General features: G+C 52.8%; 1 protein-coding gene and 1 non-coding gene across 2 annotated transcripts in view; one reads left to right on the top strand and one right to left on the bottom strand.

Annotated features, from left to right (window-relative positions):
- hydin (HYDIN axonemal central pair apparatus protein) overlaps nucleotides 1–21,006 on the bottom strand; it is a 1,231,368-nt gene that overhangs the window by 50,430 nt on the left and 1,159,932 nt on the right. Inside the window, exon 61 of the mRNA XM_038807144.1 lies at nucleotides 10,460–10,695. Coding sequence (XP_038663072.1) covers nucleotides 10,460–10,695 — 236 coding nt within the window. The remainder of the gene's footprint in view (nucleotides 1–10,459; nucleotides 10,696–21,006) is intronic.
- Nucleotides 8,047–8,153, top strand: LOC119972061. Its single transcript, XR_005461990.1, has one exon. It is a non-coding gene; the product is annotated as a U6 spliceosomal RNA (small nuclear RNA).

Raw genomic sequence — 21,006 nt, 5'->3', positions numbered from 1 at the left:
CAGACTGACCCATCCCTCCCACGGACTACGTGTTAATTCTCCCGCAGGCCTCCAGCAGACAGTGCCAGCCCATCCGGCCTCCCATGAGACAACCTCAGAGGGGAGCTCCAAGAATGCCATCATAGATGCTTCACTGCTGTCATTCACACCCTCCACCAGTGCAGAGACACACACCCTAATGGGCAACGTTAGTGGTCAGGCTTCTGGGCAACCCCTGATGAGCACAACACAGTTGCAGATGTGCATCAGGTGGAGACAGAGGTGAGACAGCAGTTGGAGGCCTGCTGGATCCCATAACCCAGCTGGGTCCATCAGATGCTGAACCTCTGGAACAGGTTTACCCAGAGCTGATGCAAAACTTCGGGTGTGGCAGTGATATTCAGAGGGAGATGACAGCAACATTCCAGCAAGTCCATAGCCAATTGGAAGAGTGGCAAAGGCTACGGGCGCAGGAGATAGTGCCGGCGGTGTCATGGCACCGAGGCCAACACTGTGAACGCAGTGGAGAGCCTGGTGTACAATGTCGGCAGCATGAGTGGAGGTGTATAAGGCATGGCACAGTCGGTGATGAACATGGCTGAGGGCTACTGTAGACTGACCGACTCGCGGGATGTGACCAAGTGGCAGGCAGACCTTGATGGGGCACTGTCGGACATATCCCAGTCTCAGATGGGAATGGCCAAGGCACTGCAGAGTTTGTCCCAGTCACAGGTGGAGCATTGCGAGGCACTGTAGAGTATGGCTCAGTCACTGAGGAGTAGCGCCGAGGGTGTCGACACCATGGTGCAAACTTTGGGGAGCCGCCAGGGCTGGTACGGCCAGATGACACGGGGCAGCTGGGGCTCAATCCAGCTGCCCCTCTGTTCTGAGGTGATCCCCAGGGCCCTGTGGGCAACCTGGAGGAGGGGGCGCTGGGTGACAACCCAGACCCATCCTATGGGCTGGTGACAGTGGCTACCAGCTCCCTCAGGTTTCACACCTCTGACAACAGAACAGGGTGGCATGGCTGTGCATGTGTTGCCATTAAGTGTGCTGGGGTTCTCCGGCTCCAGAACCCCCAGAGGAAACCCACCGGGGGCATCGAAGGCCACAGGATATCATAAGCAGCTGGCTGCCTACCCTCTGATGTGCATCCTGGAGGTACACCTAGATGCAGCGGTAGAGCAAGGAAGGCCAAGCACATTATGGATAGCCGAGAGGACTCTGGGGTACATGGAGGTAAGCAGGGGAGTGTGCGTTGGTGGAGAGGGGGTAAGGGGTTGGGGGTGGGAGGTAGTGGCCAGAGTGGGGCAGCACCATCGGGAGAGTGGAGCAATGGTGTACACTTGTTCTGAGATGATGGAGAAAGTGAGGTCTCATGGTGTCCAGGGTGTACTAGCTAGATGGATAAAGAACTGGCTGGGCAACAGGAGACAGAGAGTAGTAGGGGAAGGGAGTTTCTCAAAATGGAGACCTGTGACCAGTGGTGTTCCACAGGGATCCGTGCTGGGACCACTGTTGTTTGTGATACACATAAATGATCTGGAGGGCGGGTGTTATCTCTTTCCTTTTTGTTGCTTGCATTTTTTTTCTTGTGTTTTAGTAGTTGATTTTGTAGTTGGGTGGGTGTTGTTCTTGAGTTGTTACCATGGTTGTTTTGTTAATATTGTTTTGTTGTTTATATTTTGTGAAAACCTTAATAAAAATTATTTAAAAAAAATAATAAATGGTCTGGAGGAAGGTATAGGTGGTCTGATTAGCAAGTTTGCAGATGACACTAAGATTGGTGGAGTAGCAGATAGTGAAGGGGACTGTCAGAGAATACAGCAGAATATAGGTAGATTGGAGAATTGTGCGGAGAAATGGCAGATGGAGTTCAATCCGGGCAAATGCGAGATAATGCATTTTGGAAGATCCAATTCAAGAGCGAACTATACGGTAAATGAAAAATCCCTGGGGAAAATTGATGTACAGAGAGATCTGGGTGTTCAGGTCCATTGTACCGTTAAGGTGGCTGTGCAGGTCGATAGAGTGGCCAAAAAGGCATAAGGCATGCTTTCCTTCATCGGAAGGGGTATTGAGTACAAGAGTTGGCAGGTCATGTTACAGTTGTATAAGACTTTGGTTCGGCCTCATTTGGAATACTGCGTACAGTTCTGGTTGCCACATTATCAAAAGGATGTGGATGCTTTGGAGAAGGTGCAGAAGAGGTTCACCAGGATGTTGCCTGGTATGGAGGGTGCTAGCTATGAAAAGAGTTTGAGTAGATTAGGATTAATTTCATTAAAAAGACAGAGGGTGAGGGGGCACCTCATTGAGGTCTACAAAATCATGAGAGGTACAGACAGAGTGGATAGCAAGAAACTTTTTCTCAGAGTGGGGAACTCAATTACTAGGGGTCACGAGTTCAAGGTGAGAGGGGAAAAGTTTAAGGGAGATATGCAGAGAATGTTCTTTACGCAGATGGTGGTGGGTGCCAGGAACGCATTGCCGGCGGAGATGGTCAAGGCGGGCACGATAGCGTCATTTAAGATGTATCTAGACAGATACATGAATGGCCAGGGAGCAGAGGGATACAGATCCTTAGAAAATAGGCGACAGTTTTAGATAGAGGATCTGCATAGGTGCAGGTTTGGAGGGCCGAAGGGCCTGTTCCTGTGCTGTATTTTTCTTTGTTCTTTGTTCTTTGAGCCACCTCCCATAACCCAGCCTACAACTCCTTCCCCATCGCTTCCTCCCACTTCCGTTTAACTTCTCCTATCGGGGCTCCCTCCCAATCCATTACTTCCATATAAATCTCCAACACCCTACTCTTGCCAACTCCTGATTTTGACACCACATTGTCCTGCTGCCCCGGGGTCAGGTTCACGTTTTTCAAAAGGAATACTAACCAGAACCAGCCACTTGCTGGGGAGGCTGCTGGGTCACGGGAGGTCGCTGGATATGGGGTTGTTCCTGTTAATTGTTTGGAAATAGGGCTTAAGTGGTGATAATTGGTTTCTCGCCACGCTATGGCTGGATCCCGATTTCATCTATGGGAGCGGGCCGGTTGCATCGCAAACGGTTTGGCGCCAGCGCAGTTCTTGTTTCTGGCCTCTCCCACTATTCACCGGCCTCGTCAGGCTCTCGCCTGAGCGCAATGAGGCCACTGAATCGCGGCCAATGTAAAGTTCTTTTATATGATGGTCATATTCCAAAAGGTTCTTTTCCAAGTTTATTAATTAGCCCTTTCTCATTACATAAAATAGCCTGTTCTCTAGTCGGTTCCTCAATTTACTGCTCTAGAAATCCATCCCCACACACTCCAGAAACTCACCATCCACAGTATGGTTCACTTGTCTACTTCAAATTGAAGTTGGCCATGAAAACTGTTATTAGCCATGCTACATCCTTCTCTAATCTCCTGATTAATACCATGCCCTACACTACCACTACTGTTTGGTGACCTTTAAACAACTCCAATGTTTGCAGACCCTTGACTTTTCATAGCTCCACCTAAAGTTTCCACACTTTATTTTTCTGATCTGAGATCCACCTTTGCTAATGTACTGATCCCATTCCTCATTACCAGCACATAACCACCTCCTCTTCCTTTTTAACTGTCTTTCCAAAATGTTGAATAACCTTGAATATTGAGTTTCTGGTCTTGGTCACTCTGTAGCCATATTTCTGGAATGGCAATTAGCTTATCCCCATTTACCTCTATTTGTGCCTTTAAATCATCGACCATGTTGGGAATGCTGTCCACATTCAGCGAGAGGGCCCTTATGTTGGTCTATTTTACATTATGCCACATTCTAAGCCTAGACATTGCTCATTTTTGTTTCACCAGCTTTCTAATTGCATTTGCAATTTTCTAATTCCCAACTAGCGTTACTTCCTCCCAATTTGAGTTAACCCTCGAGTTCCCATTCCCCTGACAAGCTAGTTTAAACTCTCCCGTGTGCACAAGCAAACCTCCGTGTGAGGCTATTAGTCCCGGTCTTGTTAAATTGTATCCTGCCCATCGTGTACTGGGCCCATCTGCCCCAGAACCGATCCCAATGCCTCAAGAATCTGATGCCCTCCATCCTACACCAATTCTGCAAACGTATATTCGATCATTCAATCATAGATTTCATAGAATTTACAGTGCAGACGGAGGCCATTCAGCCTATTGAGTCTGCACTGGCTCTTGGAAAGAGCAACCGACCCAAGCCCACACCTCCACCCTATACCCATAACCCAGTAACCCCAATATTGGACACAAAGGGCAATTTACATTGGCCAATCCACCTAACCTTTGGACTGTGGGTATAACCAGAGCACCCGGAGGAAACCGACGCACACATGGGGAGAACATGCAGACTCCGCGCACACAGTGATCCAAACCGGGAATCGAACCTGGGACCCTGGAGCTGTGAAGCAACTGTGCTAAGCACTAGGCTACCTTGCTACCCTAATGCTCCTATTCATATGCTCAACTGCATGTGGCACTGGAAGTAATACTGCTTTTGATGTCCTGATTTCTAATTTCCTTCCTAACTCTCTAAAACCTTCTTTCAGTTCTTTTTCTATCTATCCCTCTTCCTATCTGGCACCTCTGAATGTTCATTCTCCTCCAGAGGAATGTCCTGCAACTGCTCCTTGACAGCTTTTACCCTGGCACCAGAAACACCCGCATTATCCCGAACATCGAATTCCCTGTCATTGTTGCTCTTCCATTCACTCTCCCCTCCTATTCAACTGAGCCATTTGCAGTGCTATGGTGTTGTTCTGTAGCTACATTCCCCTGATGAACCATCCCCTTCACCAGTATTCAAAATAGAAAACCAATCAGCAAGTTTGACTCAGCGGTCTCCTTCATCAGCTGCCTGGTTCTCTTTGACTGGCTAGTGGTCACACATTCCCTTTCTGCCTGCACACTCCTAAACTGCAGTGTGGCCACCTCCCTAAACATGCTATCCATGCAGTTCTCTGTCACATGGACGCACCACAGTGACTCCGACCATCGCTTGAGTTCTGAAACGTGCCTGGAGTTCAAACTTCTGCAGCTGGTGACACTTCTTGCAGATATGTTTGTCTAGGACACTTGCTGCGTCTAGGAGTTCCCAAATGTTCTAGGATGTACATATCACACATGTGAAGGGGGTAAATAGTGCAGCATGATAGCACAGTGGGTAGCACTGTTGCTTCACAGCTCCAGGGTTCCAGGTTTGATTCTCGGCTTGGGTCACTGTCTGTGTGGAGTCTGCACACTCTCCCCGTGTCTGCGTGGGTTTCCTCCAGATGCTCCGGTTTCCTCCCGCAAGTCCTGAAAGACGTGCTGTTAGATAATTTGGACATTCTGAATTCTCCCTCTGTGTACCCAAACAGGCGCCAGAATGTGGCGACTAGGGGCTTTTCACAGTAACTTCACTGCAGTGTTAATGTAAGTATACTTGTGACAATAAAGATTATAAATTCCAGGGGTGCGATTCAGCCGATAACAGTAAAAGTTTGGTTTTGGGTATATTTGGCAGGGAGTTTTGTGATGGCTGTGTTGGCGAGATTACGGCCCATATTCAAATGCACTTAGTGCCAAAAATGAGCTCCCACAGCACAGAGTCTCGCTGTATGCGGACGACCTGTTTTTGTACATTTCATATCCAATGGAGGGGATGTAAGTAATTATGGGAATTTTGGGGAATTCGGCCGGTTTTCGCGGTATAAGCTTAAAATGGGGAAGAGCGAGATGATTGTGGTCAGGCGAGGGGTCAGAAGAGGAAACTGGAGAACTGCCATTCAGAGTGGTAGGGGACAGTTTCAGATACCGAGGTATCCAAGTGTCGAGGGACTGGGACAGGCTACATAAATTGAACTTGGCCCGGTTGGTGGATCAGACAAAGGAGGATTTCCGGAGATGGAATGTGCTCCCGTTGTCTCTGGTGGGCAGAGTTCAAACGGTAAAAATGACCATTCTCCCGAGGTTCCTATTCATTTTCCAGTGTCTCCCCATCTTCATCCCGTGGTCCCGCGGATCAATAAAGTTATTGTGGGCTTTGTGTGGGGGGGCAAGTCCCCGCGAGTGAAGAGGGCAATGCTTGAGCGGAGTCTGCGTGGGTGGGTTGGCACTGCCGAATTTCAGCAATTATTACTGGGCGGCTAATATAGCCATGGTTAGGAGGTTGCTGGTGGCGGGGCGGAGGGGGGGGGGGGTGTTGGAGTTGGCATGGGTGCATATGGAGGCGCCGTCTTGTAAGGGCCGGCGCGGTACTCCACCAGTCCAGTGGTGGTGGCGGATCTGAGAGTCTGGGGGCAGTGGAGGAGACATGTGAGAGCAGAGGGGGCATCGGTCTGGTCCCCAATCTGCAATAATCACTGGTTTGCCCCGGGGAGGGTGGACGGGGGGGTATCGAATTTGGTGGAGAGTGGGGATTGAGAGGATGGGGGACTTGTTTATAGAAGGGAGCTTCCCGAGTATGAGGGCGCTGAAGGAGAAGTTTACTCTGGTGGGGGGAAATTAATTTCGATATCTGCAGGTGCGGGACTTTCTGTGGAGACAGGTACCAACCTTCCCACTCTTACTACTAAGGGGGATTCAGGATAGTGTGGCTTCTAGAGGATGGATAGGAGAGGGGAGCATTTCGGACATATATAAGGAGCTTCTGGGATCGGAGTAGATGCAGACTGAGGAGCTGAAGCAAAAGTGGGAGGAGGTGCTGGGGGGAGAGATAGAGGAGGGCGTCTGGGCGGACGCGCTGAGTAGGTTCAACGTGACCACAACATGTGCCAGGGTCAGCCTCATTCAATTTAAGGTCGTTCACCGGGCTCACATGACGGTGGCCCGGATGAGCAGATTATTTGGGGTGAAGGACAGGTGTGCAAAATGTGCGGGGGGTCCAGCGAACCATGTCCACATGTTCTGGGCATGTGCAAAGCTGAGGGGATTTTGGCAGGGGTTTGCCGACGTAATGTCCAAGGTATTAAATACGAGGGTGGCAATGAGTCCAGAATTGGCGATTTTTGGGGTGTCGCAGGATCCGGAAATCCAGGAGGACAAAGAGGCCGATGTTCTGGCCTTTGCTTCCCTGGTAGCCCGGAGGTGGATATTATTAGCATGGAGGGACTTGAAGCCCCTGAAATCGGAGACCTGGCTATCGGACATGGCTAGCTTCCTCTGCCTAGAGAAAATTAAGTTCGCCATGAGAAGGTCATTGTTAGGGTTCGCCTGGGGGTGGCAACCATTCATCGGCTGCTTCGCAGAGAATTAATCGTCAGTAGAAGGGGGGGGGGTAGAGAGGGGGTTAGGCTTAGCATAGATTAGGGGGTTAAGTAATGGTGGGACCTGTGGGAGAGGGAGGCGGTATTTGTACTATGTTAATATTTTTTTAATGTACATTGTTTATCTTGTTGCTGTTACAATGCCAAAGAAATACCTCAATAAGAAGTTTATTTTATTGTTTATTTTTTAAAAATGAGCTCCCACAAGATTCTCGACATTACTGGCTCCCCTGCCATCTGATTCTCCCAACTCGCATCTCAGCTGATCACCACCATCAAGGGGGAGCTGCTTTTAAACACTCCCTTATCACACAATCGCAGTTAACACGCACACGTATGGCAACGTGCATATCTGCTCCTCGCTTTGGGGATCCCAACCTCACACGGCTTCTCAACGTTGTGGATGAGAGGCAGGGCACCCTGTTCCTCCAGGGGGGTCGGAGGGCCAGCAGCAGGGTGAGCAATGCCGCTTGGGAGGCAGTGGCAACAGCTATCAGTGTGGGCATCATGCGAAGGAGGACTGCCATCCAATGTAGCAAGAAGATCAAGGGCAGCAAGGTAGCACAGTGGTTAGCACAGTTGCTTCACAGCTCCAGAGTCCCAGGTTCGATTCCCGGCTTGGGTCGCTGTCTGTGCGGAGTCTGCACGTTCTCCCTGTGTCTGCGTGGGTTTCCTCCGGCTGCTCCGGTTTTCTCCCACTGTCCAAAGATGTGCAGGTTAGGTGGATTGGCCATGATAAATTACCCTTAGTGTTAAAAAAAGGTTAGCTGGGGTTAATGGGTTATGGGGATAGGGTGGAGGTGAGGGCTTAAGTAGGATGCTCTTGTACTGGCTTCGGCAGCACATATACTAAAATTGGAACGATACAGAGAAGATTAGCATGGCCCCTGCGCAAGGGTGACACGCAAATTCGTGAAGCGTTCCATATTTTTAAAAAAAAGTAGGGTGCTCTTTCCAAAAGCTGGTGCAGATTCGATGGGCCAAATGGCCTCCTTCTGCACTGTAAATTCTATGAAGAGTAAGTTACTATCTCTACCCTGCCATTAGTTCTGCCTGCCACCCCTCAAATGCCCAAACCTGACCCCCCACCCCTACTGCAACAATCCACTAGCTGGCACCACACACCCTCCCCACATCCAATCTTCAAGCTTGTGCCTCAGAACACCCTGGCACACACCACAACCTCTTCATGTCCAGGTGCAGTGTCTACACATGCCACCCCCTATAGAATCCCCCTGAGCCATCAGGTGTGTGGCTGATAATGCCCTCTTTTTGTCCCCGCCGGAGAAGATAGCCCATAATGAATGGGAAAAGGCCAAGACGGGGGGGGGGGGGGGGGGGGGGGGGGGGGGGGGGAGAGAGAGGAATCCCAGAGATTTGAGTCCTAATCCCCTCTGAGGAATGGACCCTGAAAACCACGGGGTTGCCCGAGGAGAGAAAGTCATCGACAGCGAGGCTGGTGTCGGTGAGGTGAGGATCTGGACCAAATGGACGGCAGCGGTTCAAGCAATCAGCTCAGCACCTTAAGGGTAGATAGGGGTGGACAATAAATGCTGGCCAAGGCAAGAATGTCCACATCCCACAAACAAGTAATTGAAAAAAAAGGCTGGAATGCAGAGAACTTTGTGGACAACGACAATGTGCACAACACCAACGCTGATTAGATGATCAAGGTCCGTTTGGCAGCATGTTCCACATTCCACTCTCTTGGTTGGTTGGAGGGTAGCAAATGTTGCCCTTGTTTAAGAAGGGCTGTCGGGATAAGCCAGGGAACGACAGACCGGTTAGCCTTACTTCTGTAGTGGGTAAGTTTTAAGAAGGTATTCTGAGGGACAGGCTCTACAGCACTTAGACAGCAAGGGCTAAGCAGGGAAAGTCAACATGGCTTTGTAAGGGAAAGGTCATGTCTCACCAACTTGATTGAGTTTTTTGAAGGGGTAACCAAGAAGATAGATGAGGGCAGTGCTGTCGACATTATCTACATGGACTTTAGCAATGCCGTTGACAAGGTACCGCATGGTAGGTTGTTGCAAAAGGTTACATCTCACGGAATCCAGGGTTAGGTAGCCAATTGGATACAAAATTAGCTTGGCGACCGAAGCCAAGGTTATTTTTCAAATCTAATGCCTGTGACCAGCAGTGTGCCTCAGGGATTGGACCACAATCATTTGCTTTCTTTATTAATGATTTGGATGAGAATGTAGGAGGCATGGTTAATAAGTTAATAAGATGACACCAAGATCGGTGGCATAGTGGATAGTGAAGAAGGTTATATAAGATTGCAACAGGATCTTGACCAATTGTGCCAGTGGGCCAATGGATGGCAGATGGAGTTTAATTCTGATAAATGTGAGGTGATGCATTTTGGTAGATCAAATCAGGGCAGGACCTACTCAGTTAATGGTATGGAGTTGGGGAGAGTTACAGAACAAAGAGATCTAGGGTACAGTTCATAGCTCCTTGAAGTTGGAGTCGCAGGTGGACAGGGTGGTGAAGAAGGCATTCAGCATGCTAGGTTTTATTGGTTAGAATATTGAATACAGGAGTTGGGACGTCTTGTTGAAGTTGTACAAGACATTAGTAAGACCACACATGGAATACTGTGTTCAGTTCTGGTCACCCTATTATAGGGTGGATATTGTCAAACTAGAAAGAGTACAGAAGTGATTTACAAGGATGCTGCCAGGACTTGATGGTGTGAGCTATGAGGAGAGGTTGGATAGGCTTGGACATTTCTCCCTGGAGCGTAGGAGGCGCAGGGGTGAACTTATAAAGGTCTAAAAAATAATGAAGGGCATAGATAAGGCAGATAGTCAACATCTTTTATCAAAGATAGCGTGGTCTAGGACGAGAGGGCATTGGTTTAAGGTGAGAGGGGAGAGATACAAAAGAAACCAGAGGGGGAATTTCTTCACACAGAGAGTGGTGAACATCTGGAATGAGCTGCCAGAGGCAGTGGTAGAGGCGGGTACAATTTTTCCTTTAAAAAAGTTACACAGTTACATGGGCAGGGTGGGTATAGAGGGATATGGGCCAAATGCTGGAAAGTTGGACTAGCTTAGTGATAGAAACTGGGCAGCATGGCCAAGCTGGGCCAAAGAGCCTGTTTCCATGCTATAAACATCTATGACTCTTTCTAGGTGAAGAAGAGTGAAACTGATATTAACAATCCTGTGTAAACTAGAAAGCTATGGTGTGCTGATTTTGTTCATTTATGTTGACTGCAACCTGCCCTTACCTTGTTAGAAACTGGTTTTACAGACACCTGTACATCAACAGATACTTTGCCAGCATTGGTGATCTTGAAGCGGGCTTCAACCTGTTCCCCCACGTGCGCGTTATGGAAAAGAAATCTCTTCTCATCTTCCACATAGACTCCGATGCATCCGATGCTCTGCAGGCACTGGTGAAGATTAATGTTCTGGCAAATATGATGCTCCTCAAAGATAGAAGCAATGTCATCCACGACAATACCTAGGCAAGCAAAAGAAACCAATTAGTCTATAGCAAAGGAAGGGCAGGTTTAACATGGAATAATGCACAATCAACTGATTACTAAATAATATAATCTAAAGGAATTTAGAAAACATTTCAGGGGCTGGATTCTCCCCTACCCGGCGTGACGGAGGGTCCCGGCGTAGGGAAGTGGCGCCAACCACTCAGGGGCCGGGCCTCCCCAAAGGTGGGGAATTCTCCCCACCTTTGGGGCCAGCCCCGTGCCGGAGCGGTTGGCACCAGAAGGCTGGCGCAAAAAACCGGCGCCTCCGGCAGCGGGGCTGGCCGAATGGCTTTCGCCGGTCGGCGCATGCGCCGGCAGTGACGTCAGCGGCCAGCTGCTGCTGATGTTACCACCAGCGCTTGCGCGATGTGGGTTTCTCTTCCGCTTCCGCCATGGCGGAGGCCGTGGCGGCCGCGGAAGGAGAAAGAGTACACCCAGGGCACTGGCCCGGAGTCTGAGCGGGGGGCCCCGATCACGGGCCAGGCCACCGTGGGGGCACCCCCCGGGGTTCAATCCCCCCCCCCCCAAGGACCCCGGGGCCCGCTCGCGCCATTGATCCCGCCGTTCCAGAGGTGGTTCAAACCTCGGCGGCGGGAGAGGCCTCCCAGCGGCGGGACTTCGGCCCATCCGGGCCGGAGAATCACCGCAGGGGCCTCGCCGATCGGAGTGGCGAGATTCCCGCCACCGCCACTTCCCGGTGGCCCCTGCTGGGGGTCGGAGAATTTCGCCCCAGAAGTATGAAAGTCAAACCGATTCCTTGCACAACAAACCTTGGTGCATCCATTTGCAACTTAGAAAACCTAAAATTATATCCTTCTCCAAGGCAATTGGGTTAAATTTCCTCAGGGTTTTCCCCATTCTGCCATTGTAGTTCCAGCAGAAAAGCTCTTTACCTGTACAAACAATGCTTCTTCCAGATCTCTGCTGAAGCTACAGTATTAGAACAAGAGAAACCCTAATGAAATTAAACCTCTCATGTTTGTGTGAACTAATACGATAGAAATAGAACTTTTTTTGAAATTTTAGAGTACCCAATTTATTTTTTCCCATTCAGGGGAAATTTGGCGTGGCCAATCCACCTACCCTGCACATCTTTGGGTTGTGTGGGCGAAACGGATGCAAACACGGGGAGAATGTGCAAACGCCACACGGACAGTAACCCAGAGTTGGGATCGAACCTGGGACCTTGGCGCCATGAGACTGCAGTGCTGTCCACTGCGCCATCGTGCTGTCCCCGAAATAGTTCTTTTTTCCACTTGCCAACCAACCAGCACTCTCTTCCCAGGCAGTATAAATTGTAGCTCCCTTAACAGATGGTATTCTTACATGTATGTCCTGATGAGTACAAGCCAAAAAGCTTTGACAGTGCGCCTCTTTTTTCAGCAATTCTCAAGTTCTGTCCAAATAAATTACTTTTGTCATTGAGACAAAGGTACAGCAAAGACCAAATTTGGATATCACCAGCCGCGTTTGGCTCACAGGTAAGTTAAGAACAGGTAGGGTGGCGCGGTGGAGCAATGGTTAGAACTGCTGCCTCATGGTGCTGAGGATGCTGGGTTCGATCCCGGCCCCGGGTCACTGTCTGTGTGGAGTTTACACATTCTCCCCGTGTCTGCGTGGATCTGACCCCTACAACCCAAAGATGTGCACAATAGATGGAGTGACCACTCTAACTTGCCCCAAGTTCCTCCCCAATGCACTCCATTCCATCCGGTCGCTTCTATGTACGGACACTAACCAAACACCTCATGAGCGTATGTTTGTCTTCCCCAGGAAGTCCACCTCCGGGGTCTCGCTTCCATCCTGGCTGACAGTCCTGGGGCCCGTCCTTATCCGCAAGCACGCGAGAAGCCATAAACTGATCCCCTTGTTGAGAAGGTCCTGCTGCTCCATATGAACCCCCAGTATGCCTACGTGACACATCAGGATGGGCGGCAGGACACGGTCTCCTTTCTGGATTTGGCTCCTGCAGGTTCCCCAGCGACCATCACCACCACCCTCCCCCCCCAACCCTACACCGTCTCCCTCCCCACCTCTGCTCACCTCCCTCATGAACTGACTTCTGCAGGCTCACTGAGGACAAGCACCACCACCTCCCCCCATACACCACCCTCCCTTCGCCGACTCAACATCTGGGTGGAGAAGATGAAAACTCGCTCCCGGACGTGCAGGTCTCAACGCAGGTACCAACACCACAGCCGGGACTGAGGCGGTCACAGCGGAAGGTCAAGGCCCCCGACAGACTTGACCTTTAAGAACACTTCACCCCGCCGGACTTTTTTTAAACAGGAGGTGAATGTGGTAAACCATGTTATTGTGTTTATTGTATTATATTCGCTGTGCTGTATTGTACATGTCTGGGCTTGTCCAGGCTGGCTCCGCCTGTGGCTCCTCCCGTCGGGGCTTCTGTATAAAAGTGGCAGGTCTCGGCCTCCAGACCCAGTTCAGGTCCAGAGGCTGGAGGCTTGCTGTTTAGTGTATAAAAGCCTCAGATACGTTTATCACTCGTCGTCTATTATTGATGGTGTATCAAGGACAAGGGGCGGAATTTTCCGATGACGCGCAGGAGCGACCGCGCCGTCGAGAACTCCGTCGAGAACGGCCCCGATCGCGACCTATTCTGGCCCCCGGAATGGGCTAGCATTGGGGCCGCGCGGAAAACGGGGGGCATGGCGTAAAATGCGCGGCGTCAGTGTGCGACGTCTGAATGATGCAGCGCTGCGTCTTAAAAGGCGCGATCCGCGCAAAGAAAGACCCGCAGCAGAGGAGGGAGGAAGATGGCAGAGCCACGGAGGGCCGAGCCGAGGTTCAACGACGCCAACCTTGAGACCCTCCTAGATGAGGTGGAGCAGCGCAGGGGCATCCTCTGCCCAAGACGAGGGCATCAGCACCCTTCCAGCGCCCTGCGACGGGCATAGCGTGAGGTGGGCACAGCTGTCAGTGCTGTGGGGCAGACCCCTCGGTCCGGGGAGCAATGCCGCAAGAAGCTCCACGACCTCACCAGGGCTGCCAGGGTCAATGCCACGAGGGTGCCCCCTGGTCACAACCATCACCCCCCCCTGAGCACGAGGGGGAGGGGGGGGGGGGGGCGAGAGTGAGTGGAGGGTGGTGAACAACATTGTCACAGACCCACATGAGCGCTGCGACCCACTGGAGAGATGACATGATGTGGCTCCAACTTTCCCCCCACCCAGCATTAATGTAGTTTATATCTGAACGCCCTGATGATACCCGCCTAATTGTGATGCTCTATCCTTGCCCCCCACCCAACAGGAAAAGACTGCGCACAACAGCCGGGAGCGAAACAGAACCGGAAGGGGTTCACCCGTTATGCACCCCCTGACAGTGTTTGAGCAGAGGGCACTGGACCTTGCTGGGGGATCCGCCACCCGTGAGCGGGACGTACAGAGGACGGACAGTGAAAACTTTCATGGCTGTGCGTTGCCCGAAGGTCGGGCCGCGAGACAGGACACGACGGGGTCTGTGGACCCAGACGCACAGAGGACGGCGATGCAGTCATCGGACTCAGGAACTGATGAACTGCAAATGGACCGCGTGCGCCCTGCGCCGGGCCATGACAGGGATCAGGACACAGGACTTACTGACGGACGAGGACCTCGAGCTTGCGGCACTGCTGTCTCCCACACCATCCACCATCCCAGAGACACTCACCTCGGTTGGGCAATTAAGTGATGAGGTTCCTGGGTCATGGTCTGGTGTGCACCACACAGCTGAGCCGGTACAGCAGGTGGAGTTCGGAGCAGCCGAGGGGCTGGACGGTCGGAGGGCAGCCCAAGCCCAGCATGCAGCTGCCGCCCAGACGGTTCCCAGGTTCCTGGATTTACTCGACCCACCCGGACATCCAATGCATTTTGAAACCCAGGGACACAATGACGAGATGAGGGCCGTCTTCCAGCAGCTGCAGACGCAGTTAGAGGAATCAATCCGTGTCCGGGAGCAGGGAGTGGTGCCACTCATCGCAGCCACCCAGGCCGACACTGCACGGGTGGCGTCCGCGGTTGAGGCAATGGGTGAAACGGTTTTGGCCATGGGTCAGGTTCCTCAAGGTGCTGGGCTTCATGTGCACACGTTATCCATGGCCCTGGAGAGAGCTGCCCTCTCACAGGCAGCTATGCGCCAGAGCCAAAATGACATTGCCGGCGCGCTACGGGCCATGGCCGAGTCTCACCGGGTCATGGCACAGTCCCAGCAGGCCATGGCACAGTCCCAGCAGTCCGTCGCGGAGAGCATCGACCACCTGACGCACATGCTGGATGGCGTCGCGCACTCACAGGTTGAGGTCGCACAGTCCCTGGCGGGAATGTCTCAATCCCTGGACTCCGTCTCAGCGAACGTTTGGACCCTGGTCGATAGGGTTGCAGGCCTCCAGGACTGGCAGTGCCAGGTGTCGGTGGGGCGACGGGCCACCTCCCCGCTCGCAACTCCGTCCCACAGTGAGGCCCAGGGGCCACTGGGCTCCCCGAGGGAGGAGGAGGTTCTGGGGGCCGTCCCATTAACTCCATCACGGGACGTCCCTGAACGCTCGGCCTCCCCCGTCCCGTCCCTGGCGCATCCGGTGGGCAGCGGGCAGAGCAGGGTGGCACCACATCATCCGACACGCCCGCCGAGCAGCCTGGCCCATCAAGGCCGGGTCGCCCCAGGAAACGAGTGCCGACGGGGACCCATGTCGCGGGGCGAGATTCTCAGCAGTCTGCCTCCACTCCCGCTGTACCATCTGGGGATTCACTTAGACGTAGTGGTAGGGCCCGTAGGGCAATGAAGAGGGACACATAGTAAGTTGGCAAGAGTGCAGGGCACAGTTTAGTTGTAGGGGCTAGGGCATCTGTACATAATATTCACCATTAAACTCACTGTTGCACCTAACTTGTAAGACTGCGATTTTTTCATTGCCACGGGGATCCTGATGGTGACTGAGTGTTACTGGGGTTGACGAGCGGGTGAAACTTCGGTGCCGGGTGTGCAGTCCTTTCGCGCCCCCCCCCTCCCACAGTCGGACACCGTAGTCCTCGGCACTTCGACGCCAGCTACCCCACACAGGCACGTGATGAAGTGTCCCTGACGAACGCAGCGACCACCGAGATGGATGGTTCAGCTATTGCCATGAGTCAGACTTTGTCTAACGATTCTGAGCTCACAGCTCATCGCAGGTCGGGCTGTCATCATTCAGCATGGCACTGACTACACCCGCTGACACAGCCATCAATGTAGTACTATGCCGTTGTGCCGCAGTGGTAAGGTGATGTCGAATTGGAGCAGTGTACGCGGAGAGGGAGTACGGGGGTTGGGGGGGTTTGGGGGTTGTGTGATGTCCGTGTGCATGACTGGCGATGCAGGTGGTAGTGTTCAGCGATCCCCCTCCACGCGATGCATGAATCTTGCAGCCACCAACGCGTCGCGTGCCCGCTGTCCTCGATGGCGCCGTCATGCAGCCTCCTGGACATTACCAGCACCCGGGTCATGTCTGTGTCCTGCGCCCCACACCCGACCCTGCTGCACGCCATCATCCTCCATCTCCTCCTCCACCTCCTCCTCCTCCACCTCCTCTTCGTTAGCGTTAGCATCGCTGCCATTGGCTTCTCTCTCTGACTCCTCCACCAGGGCATCTCCCCTCTGCATAGCAATGTTGTGCAGCGCACAGCAGACCACAACAATGCGACCGACCCTGTCGGGCCGGTACTGCAGGGCCCATCCGGAGCGGTCCAGGCTTCTGAATCTCACCTTCAGCAGTCGGAAGCAGCGCTCCACCACACCCCTGGTTGCTGCATGGGCCTCGTTGTGTTGAGTCTCCGCGTTGGTCTGAGGCCTCCGTATCGGCGTCATCAGCCAAGACTTCAATGGATAACCCCTGTCACCCAGCAACCAGCCCCTCAGCCGGGAGGGGCATCCCTCAAATATTGCGGGGATGAACGACTGCGCAAGAATGTAGGCATCATGCACATTCCCTGGGAACCTTGCCCACACGTGCATGATCCTATTGTGGGGGTCGCAGGCCACCTGGATGTTCATTGAGTATGTGCCCTTCCTGTTAGGGAGGGGGAGAGGGAGTGAGTGGAGGTGGGGGAGAGGGAGTGAGTGGAGGTGGGGGAGAGGGAGTGAGTGGACGTGGGAGGGGAGAGGGAGTGAGTGGAGGTGGGGGGGGGGGGAGTGAGTGGAGGTGGGAGGGGGGAGAGGGAGTGAGTGGAGTGGGTCATGGCGCAGGCGCATGAGATCATGAACACCATCGATCACTCCCTGGACCATCAGTATCCCGGCCACCTTGGCAAATCCACGGGCTCGTGCATCCTGATGTGCTCGGTCCTCGGGAAATGTAATGTAACGGTCCGCAATGGCGAACAGGGCTGCAGTCACGTCCCGGATGCACCTGTGGACCGATGCCTATGATATCCCGGATAGGTCCCCGCTCGGAGCCTGGAAAGAACCAGTAGCGTAGAAGTTTTGGGCCACCGTCACCTTGACGGATACCGATATAGCGTGTCCTCCTCCCGTTCCACGTGGGGCGAGGTGCTCCACGAGGTGGCAGATATGTGCGACCGTCTCCCCTGCATGTGATGTCCGGTCAGGCCTCGAAAGACATCCGGTCACGGTTCACCCTAGGTTTCGATTGCCGCCTGTGGCGCCCTGGCTCCACCATCCGTGTCTCCTCCTCCTCCTCCCCTTCATGCAGTTCGACATCAGTGCCCACATCCTGTGCCTTCCTCAGCGTTTGGGGGTCAATGTTCCCCTCGGCATCCCCACTGAACATAGCGGCCATGAGCGCCTGCGGCCTGTACGGCGATGACGGGCCTCTCCGCGGCCATCCCCTCTGCTGCTGCAGCTGCCCCTGCATCCACTGTGGCCTGTCGCTGTCGACGGTGCTGGATTGCCAACTGCAGTGCAGCGGCCCCAACCACTGCGGTGAACATCGCTGTCTGGTTGGCATACATGGTCACCTACAGAAGGATGGTGGGGGGCAGAGAAACAACATGTTAGACGGAGGTTATTCGACACCTCGGCAGTCGGCTGCCACGGGATACTTGTGTGTCCCGGTGGCCTGGTCGCGCTGCTGACACGCGGCCAGCCTAACCCCTGGTCACTATCTGCGTCCAACGGTCAGTTAACAACGTCCTCCTCACCGGTGCATCAGTGGGCTGTGCCCATCAGCCACACGACAATCTGCGGACCTGTCATCGTCACCGTCCTGCCATGGCAGGGCAGCTGACATGTTGCATCCGTGGGTGGATGACCCATTCCACTCACTCCCTCTCCCCCCTCCCACCTCCACTCACTCCCCCACCGCCCCACTCCACTCACTCCCTCTCCCCCCTCCCACCTCCACTCACTCCCCCCACCCCCCCACCTCCACTCACTCCCTCTCCCCCCCCCCCCCCCACTTCCACTCACTCCCTCTCCCCCTCCCAACTCCACTCACTCCCCCCTGTGGTGAATGTCACTCAGTAATTCATACTGTATTTACTGTTGTACTATTGTAAGCGCAGTAGCGTTATCCGACCACTAGGGGGAGTAGCTCTGGGAATGCTCAGGAGTTTGTACAGGGCTCCACCTTGGCTCCGCCCATGACTCCTCCCCCTAGACTGCTGCATAAATAACCGTAAGAAGTCTTACAACACCAGGTTAAAGTCCAACAGGTTTGTTTCAAACACGAGCTTTCGGAGCACGGCTCCTTCTTCAGGTGAATGGAAAGGCTTTCCATTCACCTGAAGAAGGAGCCGTGCTCCGAAAGCTCGTGTTTGAAACAAACCTGTTGGACTTTAACCTGGTGTTGTAAGACTTCTTACTGTGCTCACCCCAGTCCAACGCCGGCATCTCCACATCATGGCATAAATAACCGTGTCCAGAGCCAGCCTGGGTTCATCGAGAGTTCAACGGGTAACAGGCTGGCTCTGAAGTAAGTAGATTAAAACCACTGTTCATATCTGAAAGCACGTGTCTCGTGAATTGATGGTTCCATCACACCCAACTTCCACTCACACCCTCTCCCCCCACCTCCACTCACTCCCTCTCCCCCCACATCCACTCACTCCCTCTCCCCCCACCTCCACTCACTCCCTCTTCCCCCCACCTCCACTCACTCCCTCTCCCCCCACCTCCACTCACTCCCTCTCCCCCCTACCTCCACTCACTCCCCCCTCCCCCCCACCCTACCAACTCCCCCCCCCCCCCTTGGCCACAGCGTTCTTGGGGAAGCCTTCCCCAGTCTGCGGAGACTCCGGGACGGTCCGCTCACCTCCTCACTGCTCAGCGTCAGCCAGCACGACTGGCTCACGACTATAAAAAGCAGGTGTGGACAGCGACGGCGTGAACTGGGGTCACGCTGTTGGAACTTCGGCCCATCCGTGCTGGAGAATAGCGGGGGTACCGGAGTATCGCCATTTTGGGTGCCTCGGGCGATTCTCCAGATTGTGCCGCGTGCAACACGCGGGACCGATTTCGCCGGTTGGGAGAATCGCGGGAGCGCGTCGGACCGGCGTCGCGTGAAAAACTGGCGCGGCCCGCTATACTCCCAACCGGCGCGGCCTCGGAGAATCGCGCCCAAGTTATTTGCTGAGTGCAAACTCCTCTAATCCCAGCCACAAACCAGCATCCACTACCGGTGTTGAATCATTGAAAGTGCATCTCACTGATATTATGCACATATCGAGGGATTCTGAACAACTTGGCTGATTTCCACGCTTAATGCAAATGTCTGGTTGCATTGTGAGGCTTCAAGGCTAACAAAGACATAAATACCTATAAAGCCGACAAAGAGACTGGAACAGCCATTCTTAACAAGTGTGGCTATATCTATAAAATGCGCAACATTTTTAATGACTGGTCCAAATTTGTATCCATTGTACCTGTTGGGTATCCCAGCTCAAAAGCAAGTTACAAAAGTGCTTGTTGAACTTTTGCTTGAGTAATAAGCCGCTGGTTGGTGTATATCATCGGAATTGGAGTATAGTGTTCAATTCTGGTCATTGCACTACCAGAAGGATGTGGAGGCTTTAGAGAGGGTGCAGAAGAGATTTCCCAGGATGTTGCCTGGTATGGAGGGCATTATCTATGAGGAGAGGTTGAATAAACCTGGTTTGTTCTCACTGGAACGAACGAGGTTGAGGGGCGACCTGATTGAGGTCTACAAAATTATGAGGGGCATAGACAGAGTGAATAGTCAGAGGCTTTTTCCCAGGGTAGAGGGGTCAATTACTAGGGGGCACAGGTTTAAGGTGCGAGGGGCAAGGTTTAGAGGAGATATACGCAACAAATTTTTACACAGAGGGTAGTGGGTGCCTGGAACTCGCTGCTGGAGGAGGTGGTGGAAGCAGGGACGATAGTGACGTTTAAGGGGCATCTTGACAAATACATGAATAGGATGGGAATAGAGCGATATGGACCCAGAAGTGTGGAAGATTTTAGTTTAGATGTGCAGCATGGTCAGCGCAGGCTTGGAGGGCCGAATGGCCTGTACCTGTGCTGTACTTTTCTTTGTTCTTTGAATTATCCTCAGTGTTCACTCCAGTCGCGTATAAATGGGCTGCTCAAGCCACACACAAGTCGTATCTTACCTATGACTGGTTTTGCACAAGACAAACTGGCAAACTGGTCATATGGTGGGTAAGTTGTCATAACCAATTCCAAGAAAGTTTTCTAAATACATGTTGAAGGAATCCTCCAACTTTGCGAAGACTATGCAGAACTTACATATCATTACAATGCCCTTTCCATGGCCTTGTTCAACATCAAAGCCACTAACATTTGCATCAGACACATTGTCATTGTCTGAATCTATTGATTGAACTAAAGAACTCAGCAACCCATGCAGTGGAGTTCACATTTAATGACACCATGTATGCCCAAATGGATGGTGTTGCCATGGGATCCCCTCAAGGCTCAGCTCTCACAAACATCGTTGTCAGTTTCCATGCGAAACATGTCATCAATTAAATCACTCCTAACCTACCCAGAACCTCCTACCCCTTGCATATTTCTGATACATTGATGATGAGTGGAATATTCCAGCTGTTCCCACCAGCGGGATCTTCTGGTCCTTTCGACAGCAAACCCCTTGAAAGCGGCAAGACTGGAAGATCCCACCACTGACCAAGAGTGGGCTGCTTCCGCCATCCCAAGACACGGTGTAGGGGGAGGGAATTTCTGCCAGTGATGTTTACTGGGTGCGATTCTCCGCAAATGCGGCGAGTCGTAAAGGCTGCTGTGAAACTAGCCGTGTTTCACGGCAGCCTCCGTGCCCCCTCCCGGGACCCGATTCTCCCTCCCGGGTGGGGCCC

This window comes from Scyliorhinus canicula, chromosome 9 (genome assembly GCF_902713615.1).
Source record: "Scyliorhinus canicula chromosome 9, sScyCan1.1, whole genome shotgun sequence".
Taxonomy (NCBI): domain Eukaryota; kingdom Metazoa; phylum Chordata; class Chondrichthyes; order Carcharhiniformes; family Scyliorhinidae; genus Scyliorhinus; species Scyliorhinus canicula.
Note: the sequence above shows the minus strand (reverse complement) of the source record. Positions and strands in the feature narration are given on the sequence as shown.